At 45.7% G+C, this 8,904-nt stretch overlaps 1 protein-coding gene across 1 annotated transcript in view; it reads right to left on the bottom strand.

Annotated features, from left to right (window-relative positions):
* The window catches only part of GUCA1B (guanylate cyclase activator 1B), an 11,608-nt gene extending 5,047 nt beyond the window's left edge, over positions 1–6,561 (bottom strand). The window contains exons 1-2 of the mRNA XM_023212805.1: positions 6,355–6,561; positions 328–474 (exon numbers count right to left, since the gene is read on the bottom strand). Of these exons, the coding sequence (XP_023068573.1) occupies positions 328–474; positions 6,355–6,561 (354 nt within the window). The remainder of the gene's footprint in view (positions 1–327; positions 475–6,354) is intronic.
* Positions 6,562–8,904: the final 2,343 nt, after the last annotated feature.

The raw sequence follows: 8,904 nt of genomic DNA, 5'->3' as shown, positions 1-8,904 counted from the left end.
GTGTGTGTGTGTGTGTGTGTGTGTGTGTGTGTGTGTGTGTGTGTGTGTGACAGAGAGAGAGAGGGAAAGTATTTCTTTGATCCACGGAGTATGTGGAAGTCTACTGCCTAATTTCCAAACAGATGGGGATTTTCTAATAATCTTTTGTGATTGATTTCTAGCTTAATTCCACTAGAAAGTACACACTCAGAACGAGAACACAGGAAACACACTCAGAATGATTTCAAGGCCTCTTCTTCAGTCCCCACTGGCCACTTGCAGCCAACCCTCAAAGCTCCAGCAGTGCTCAAGTGCCCAGGCTGCGGGCCCATGGGCAGAGACACTAACCTCCACAATGTTGAGTAGCTCCAGGCGGTCGATGCAGCCATTGCCGTCCTTATAAATCTTAAAGGTCCACTTCAGCTTGTGCTCCAGGGTGCCTCTCAGCACGAGATTCAGGGCTGCCACGTACTCCAGGAAGTCAATGGTGTTGTCCTGCATTAGATGTGGATGCTGCTGAGGGCACAGCCCACGTCCCCAGAGCATATGTCATTCATCCCTGCAAACACAGGGCTTCTCCTCCTCATTTTAATCCATGTGGCCTCTGCATCTTTGCTCAAGCCTTTCTCCACCCTTGGGGTAGAGAATATTCTATTATCTATCTATCTATCTATCTATCTATCTATCTATCTATCTATCTATCTATCTATCATCTGTCTATTTATTTTTAGAAACAGGGTCTCACTACGTTACCCAGGCTGGTCTCAAACTCTTGGGCTCAAGTGATCCTCCCTTCTTGGCCTCCCAAAATGTTTGGATTACAGGCGTGAACCACCACACCCAGCCTAGAGAACATTCTCTCTTCTCATTTTCTGTGATCACCCAAGCCTACCCATCCTTCAAGGCTGAGCTCAAGGGGCCCCTCCTCCAGGAAGCCTTCGTTCTCTGATCTATTCAGCCGTAGTGCTCTCTCCCTCCCCATTCTAACATCCTCAGCATCTACTGTCTATTCTACACAGCTTGGGACTTTCTCTGGCATTGTCACTTAACTGTTTCCTAAATATGTCTCGTTCTCTAACCACATTATATGCTCCTGGGGAAAAGAGAGGGGTTGACATTGCTTGGGTTTATCCTCCGTGCCTAGCACAGTGCCACTTACAGCCAGAGTTGGAAGCCAATAGATATTCATGAATCAATTAGTCAATGACGGACTTGATCTGAATTTGGGACTAAGACAGTTTTGAACGAGATTAGAAAGCAGAGCCCATGTTGAAATTTTCCTCTGCATTCTCATTCACCCCAAGTCAGAGAGAGGCAGACAGGCAGTGTCTCCAGCCCTACACACTTCTAAGTTCCAGTGTACATTACACTGAACACCAGGCCTGTGGCTCCAGCCCATCCCCCAAGGGTGGGGAGCACAGAGCTCAGATGCTAACTGGGCAGAGGAAGGGAGAGAGGCACAGTCTACTTCTAAGGTGACTCTCACCAAGAAACAACAGAAACTTCTTGTAACAGAAATGCGGCAGCAATAATGATTTCTAAAGCAGTAAACAAGAAAGAGGATATATTCTTGCTTTCTTCTCCAAATGTGTTTGGGGTGACAGGCTGCTGCTGCTGCTGCTGGTGGTGGCTGCAGTGGGTTAGCTGTGCCAGTGTCTCACTTACAGGTGCTCACTTATTCCAGGGTTGGGACCTCCACTCTCCAAATAAAAAAATTGAGCCATCAGATCCCCCAGGAGTGCCTGTCATTCACATGACTTTGTTATCGGAAATGACACCGATGGCCCAGAGCAGAGCACTTCTGTCCCACTAGGTCAGGACACTCAGGAGCCCCAGCCCCAGGTCAAGGGGTGCCTGGGTGAACAAGGTTTGAGCAACAGGAGAAATGGCAGAAAATGAAGGAAACAACAAGAAGCCTAAGGAAAAGCTAAGAAGAAAACAGAACGAGCTTACCTTAGTACCTGAAATGTTCTATTCATATCTTTTATATAATTCCTATAAATACATGGTCTCCATACTCCCCGTCATATACTTACCTAATTGAGGTCAGATTATATTTATAATTTTGTTTCCTTCATTTTCATGTAACATTTTCTCATGTCTTTAAAAATTATTTAAAATATCAACTTCCATGTTTTTTTTTTTTTTGGTGGGGAGGGGGTACTGAACATTCCCTTTGTTGAACATATTTTTAATATTTTCCATTACACAATGAACATTGTTTTTGCATGTATACCTTTTCTTACATCGCTGGTATTTTTTTTTTTTAGGGTAGACACTTGGCAGTGGTTGTCAGTTCTTTAAAAGGCTGTTTTCTCGAGTAGTTATTTATTAAGCTTACCACAAAGCAAACTTGCGTTTCTTATTTAATGAGGCTGAGTTATTATCCCCATTTTATGGATGAGGAGTCTGGGACCCAGAGGTTCCCAAGCCACCCAGCCAGCAAGTGGCAGAGCTTTTCCAGGCACGCATCTCCTCCAGTTCATCAAGTCGGAAAAACTTGCAGTCTCCACTTACGATCTATTTCTGTCCGGCAAATGAGCCTAGTGCTTGGGGATGCCAAGAGAAGAAAAACAAAAACAAAAAACCTGAAACCACCACAAATCCCCACTCTCTAGATCTCCAGTCTTCCTCATTCTTTGTTCCAAAACTTCTGTTCCTACAACATCCTCTCAACATGATTCAGTTTCCATGACTCCTTGCCTTATATGAGACATATTTCAGAGTGATCTCTAGACAAGTGATCTCATCTGAGAGGTTACTGGAAACCCCAGGACCATTTCTGGGAAACTTCCACCTGGGACTAATCTCACCTGCTGTGCAGGGGACCTTGTCAGCTCCAATTACCCACAGAGGCCTGAGAGTGATGGAAATGGCTCTGTCTACTCAGGAATAGGATGGGCGTGTCACTGGCTCTGTGGGATTATCTGCCCTGTTTCTCCTTGAATTGGCCACATTTGTGCACCAGCCCTGACCTCAATGCATGTTATACAAGAATCCCAAATGACATTTGATCTTGACCCTCCCCTTTCTTCCATTCTAGGCGGTCATAGGGCAACCACCAGAGTTGCAAGGAAGAGTGGCAGAGATGAGGTGTTCCTACCCCTTTGTCTCCACCAAACCAGTTTCCATCACCTCAGATTTTCACATGTGAACCAGATCCATAAACTCTTTTGATTTGATTTGCTTTAGAAATCTCAGACCGATTGTTCAGAAATGACACTCCTCGCTATAAAGGGGAATGGAGTCAGGTGTAGGTTTGGAGACAAAGACTAAGTGGGAAAGAAGACTCAGTCCCTGAGAGAGGAACTTAAAAACACGTTCTAGGGAGGCTCTTCCTTACAGTGGAACGCCAACTAGTAAATAGAGAAGGGGTGGTGGGGTTAGAAAATTATCAACAGATGCCAAAGCCAGTAGAAAATTTGACTGAACAACAGGTATATCTTAAGTATATACTTATTAAGGTATATTCCTATGAGATGCTTATTAATTACAAAGAAAAAAATAGTAACTTTACAGTGTTGAAACATGGCAGATACCACCTTAACCAAGTGATCAAAGTTAACTGTGCCAGTGACAGGACAAACTGACATCTTATACCTGATGAGATGATGCACCGAGGACACATCACATCAGTGGCAATTCTGCCAGTTCAGGCAAACACCAATTGTGGGGTGTCCTACCACATAATTCAGCCAGGCATGGAGGTGCGCAGTCTTCAAAAATGTCACAGCCAAATAAAAAAGAAAAGCTGAGATTAAAGGTTCCAAGTTAAAGACGACTAAGGAGGATACAACAAGTAAATGCAATGTGTGATCACACCAAACAACAACAACAACAACAAACAAACAAAGAAAAAGGAAGTCCGGGTGCAGTGGCTCATGCCTGTAATCCCAGCACTTTGGGAGACTGAGGCTGGCAGATCATGAAGTCAAGAGATGGAGACCATCCTGGCCAACATGGTGAAACCCCGTCTCTACTAAAAATACAAAAATTAGCTGGGCGTGGTGCCACTCGCCTATAGTTCCAGCTACTGGGGAGGCTGAGGCAGGAGAATCGTTTGAACCTGGGAGGTGGAGGTTGCAGTGAGCCAAGATCACACCACTGCACTCCATCTCAGAAAAAAAAAAAAAAAAAAAAAATAGAAAAGAAAAAGGAAAAAAGAAAGAAAGCTGACCGGGTGCAGTGGCTCATGTCTGTAATCCCAGCACTCTGGGAGGCCGAGGTGGGCGGATCACTTCAGGTCAGGAGTTCAACACCAGCCTGGTTAACATGGTGAAATCCCGTTTCTACTAAAAATACAAAAATTAGCCAGGCATGGGGGTGCGCACCTATAATCCTAGCTACTCTGGAGGATGAGGCACGAGAATCACTTGAACCCGGGAGGTGGAGACTGCAGTGAGCCAAGATCGTGCCACTGCACTTCAGCCTGGGCAACATGGCAAGACTCTGTCTCTACCAAAATAAATAAGTAAATAATACAAAAATTAGCAGGCATGGTGGTGCACACCTGTAATCCCAGCTACTTGAGAGGTTGAGGTGGGAGGATCCTTTGAGCCTCGGAAATCAGAGGCTGCAAAGAGCTGAGATCATGCCACTGTACTACAGCCTGGGTGACAGAGTGAGACCCTGTCTCAAAACCAAAAAGAAAAAGAAAATACACACTGAAATACTTAGGGATAAATAGGCATTGTGTCTGTAACTTTCTCTTTAAAAAAGTATATGTATATATTCTGTATATGTATAAATTATGTATCATGTATATGTATATATACTTATAGGATACATTATATATGTATGTATACAGAGAGAGGCAGAATGATAAAGTAAATGAGATAAAATGTAAATAACTGGGGAAATTTGGATAAATTGCATGTGGGAGTTACTTGTATCATTCTTATAACTTTTCTGAAAATTTAGAATCATAGCAAAATTAAGAAGTTATCCGAAAAAGAAAAAACACTGATGAACATGATGTGCCGATTTATAAGAAGAGATGAGGCATAAGGAGTACCACTATATGCCTGGGGGCTTAATCAGCCCTTTTCGATCTTGAATCATGATTGTATTGATTTTTAGATGAATCTGGGGAAGATTGATGGACTTAAATGAGTCCTATTATTTATGACCTGATATATTTGTTTACTTAAGACATTTAAAAAAATCATCAATTATTTTAAAAACTCATCTTCTCTCTTTAAAAAACCTGCCTTCTAAGCAGAAGCACTTAAGACCTTGGGCAAACCGATTCATTGCCTTTTGCCCAGCTTTCTCATCATTTAATTTGGAATAACAAAAGTCTGCCCCTCCCACCCAGGGTTGCTGCTGACTCAGAGGAGACCAAGGAGAGGAGGAGTGCTAAGAAGCCCGAAACTGGCTCTGTGCCCCATGGGGTGGTCGATGGGGTTCATCTCTGAGGAGGTTCTGTTGAATTGAAGATGCTGACCTCACCCTCCTGTACCGGGACAGGCACTGTGAGGATGTGCACTGACTGGTACCAGCGACAGGATGAGACCTGAAGTGGCATTCCCAGTGATTCAGCTTAGAAAGCTAAATTCTCCACGCACTGAGAAGTGGAGTACTGATGCTTTCTCCAGATTAAATAGGTATTTGAGGCAAATCCAGTGGTTTGCAGGATTGCCAGGGCACTGAACTGGATAACCTTAAATAATCAAGGGGTTTTTTAACTGAATTGAAATTTAAAATTCAATCCCCAGGTGCATTTACAAGATGTGTTACCTTCTTAGCTGCTAGTGACATTGGGGGCTTAGAGAAACTCTGGTCTGAATGATTTCATGAAACCTTCCTGGACTTTAAGAGCTGAAATGGGCTTTTGCAGTCATCCTCCCAGTCTCCCAATCCATGCAGGAGCCTCCTCCAGCATTCTTGACAGGGAGAATCTGACCAGTCTCAGTTCGAAGAACCCCAACAAGAGGGAGCTCATAGCCCATGCTAAGATACCTCGTCCCATTTGGAACATCTCTTTTGCTCCTAGTGTTTAGAGTGACAGGGTCTCTGGCAGATGTGAAAACCCAGTCATTGGCTGCACAGTCGTGGCCAAAAGTATACAAAGAGAGGACCTGGACTGTCTGCCAGTCCCCCTTCAGCTCTCAAGAAGAGGACACAGGGAGCATCAGCTGACAGCTGAGAGATAGAGGGAGGGAAGGAGAGACAGATAAGATGGAAAGCGACAAAATGAAGAGAAGAGACAGAAGGATTTGGGGAGTGACACAGAAAAGGTAATGAGAGATGCAATGGAAAGAAGAGTAGAGAAAGAGCAGAAGGAGTGGGGAACTGGGAGCTCTCCCTGAGGACACTCGTGGAGGAAGGCGCCAGGTGGACTGGCCACCGTTCCTTCCCTTCAGGGTGCCTTACCCCATTCTTGTCGAAGGCTCGGAACATGCCCTCTACGTACTGGGAGGCCTCCTCATCGTCTGTGACCTTGAAGAAGCGTTTAAACTCATGCATAAAGAGTGTGCCGCTGGGGCACTCCATCACGAACTTCTTGTACCACTCCTGGAGCTCTGCCACATCTATCTCGCCAGCTGCCTCTGCCTCCTCCCAGCTAAACTCCTGCCCCATGCTGGCCCTGAGGAGTGTCAGGGAGCAAGGGTCTGTGTCTCCTCCCTGGCTTCTGCTGATGAATCTCTCCAGCTAGGGCCCTCTTCCTCCCTTTCCAGGAGGCCTGACCAGCCTCTCCATCATCTCCTGGATGACTGAACATGATTGTCAGTGCAGGGGGCAGGTGGCAAGGGAGGTGGGCCCAGGCCAGCTAAGCCATCCTAAGACTATTAGAAGATTCCCCGGGCAGCCGGGCGCGGTGGCTCATGCCTATAATCCCAGCACTTTGGGAGGCCGAGGTGGGTGGATCACGAGATCAGGAGTTCGAGACCAGCCTGGCCAACATGGTGAAACCCTGTCTCTACTAAAAATACTAAAAAATTAGCTGGGCGTAGTGGCAGGCACCTGTAATCCCAGCTACTCAGGAGGCTGAGGCAGGAGAATCGCTTGAACCCAGGAGGTGGAGGTTGCAGTGAGCCGAGATTGCGCCACTGCACTCCAGCCTGGGGGACAGAGTAAGACTCCATCTCAAAAAAAAAAAAAAAAAAAAAAAAAAGGGAGAGTCCCCTGGAAGTTCTGACCTCCAGTCTAAGCTCCTCCAGTCTCACCCCTTCCCTTAGCCTTGTTAACAAAGCAACCAAGCTTGCCCAGGCAGACTCTGAAGAGGTAGAAGGGGAAGAAATTGAGAGGTAAGCAGAGGGACGCAGAGTGAAGAAAGAGTCGGGGTGCCAGGCTGGGATCCTCCCATCTCACTCCCTGTCTCTTTAGCTGGGCCCCACATTGCTCCAGGGAGGCCCATCTTGGAGACAGGAGACTCAAGCCCAGAGAGGAAGTGAGATCAAGTCGTAATCCGTAAAACAGAATCCGCTGGTGATCTGGGACTCGCCCCTCAGATGCTCTAGTGAAAAGAGGCAGAATCTATGATGGGAAGGGCTCTAGGTGAGCAACTCTGTTTCCAGGCTCAGTCTCTGACATAGGATCTGAAGCTCCTTTCCAGATCACACCTTTGATCTTGGGAGCTTTTCACTTTCTGATTAAAAATACAAATACCTCCCTCCAACCCTTCACGCAAGACCTAGGGGTAGTGCTTTTTTCACATTTCCTCCAAAATACTAACATGTGAGAAGGATCTGGGAGCATGGCCTAAAATATCTTTGAAGGCTCTTACTTTTACATTAAAGGCCATGTAAATTTGCTTTTGAACAATTACATATGCATGCTTATTTTAATGTAACATAAAAATGACACCTCCAAGAAATCAAGAGACCTGGGACACACATTTTTCTTTTTTTTTTTGCTTTTTTTTTTTTTAAAAATTATTTTTTGAGACAGGGTCTCACTCTGTCGCCCAGGCTGGAGTGCAGTGGCGCAATCTTGGCTCACTGCAAGCTCCACCTCCGGGTTCAAGTGATTCTCATGCCTCAGCCTCCTGAGCAGCTGGGATTACAGGTGCTCACCACAACACCCAGGTTTTTTTTTTCTTTTTTCTTTTTTTTTTATACTTTAAGTTCTAGGGTACATGTGCATAACATGCAGGTTTGTTACATAGGTATACATGTGCCATGTTGGTTTGCCGCACCCAACACCCAGCTAATTTTTGTATTTTTAGTAGAGATGGGGTTTCGCCATGTTGGCCAGACTGGTCTCAAACTCCTGACCTCAAGTGATCCACCCGCCTTGGTCTCCCAAAGTGCTGGGATTACAGGCGTGAGCCACTGTGCCCAGCGACACTCATTTTTCTAGAAGACTTCAGAGGCAGCATTTCCAGTGAACCTGTCCTTAACCCACCTGTCCCTCACCGGGTGTTCAGCCTGAATTGTTTTGCACATCTCCAGGCCTGACCTCCTCTCTCACTGGTCTCTGCCTCCAGATGTCACGGAGCTCTGAAAGCTCTTTTAACTTTCTTGCTATTCCTGAAGGAGAAATGTGATTTCTTCTGCCATCCTTTCAAGTGGTGGTGGGTTTTTCTCCCCCACACACCTCAAGGTCTAGATAACAGGGCTAGTGTCCCCCTCTCTTCTCACTCTTGCCTCCAAATGGCCTTTTATTGTTTTCTCCCTAGAAAAGGCCAGTCCCTTTGAAGCCACATCTGATTCCTTGCCACTATTTACTTCCCTCCTTGTTGTAATTCACTGTTGACTTCCCTGCTTGTCTCAAAGGATCATGTCAGTCATTTCAGTGACTCTGACATCCAAGTGGATAAACAGCCCATCCCACACACTGGCCTCAAAGGTCCTTGATCTCCTTTTTTTTTGAGACAGAGCTTTTGCTCTTTTCATCCAGGCTGGAGTACAATGGCGCGATCTCGGCTCACTGCAACCTCCGCCTCCTGGGTTCAAGCGATTCTTCTGCCTCAGCCTTCCT

Source organism: Piliocolobus tephrosceles, chromosome 5 (assembly GCF_002776525.5).
Source record: "Piliocolobus tephrosceles isolate RC106 chromosome 5, ASM277652v3, whole genome shotgun sequence".
NCBI classification, from domain to species: domain Eukaryota; kingdom Metazoa; phylum Chordata; class Mammalia; order Primates; family Cercopithecidae; genus Piliocolobus; species Piliocolobus tephrosceles.
The sequence above is the reverse complement of the archived record's forward strand: the minus strand, read 5'-3'. Positions and strand labels throughout refer to the sequence as shown.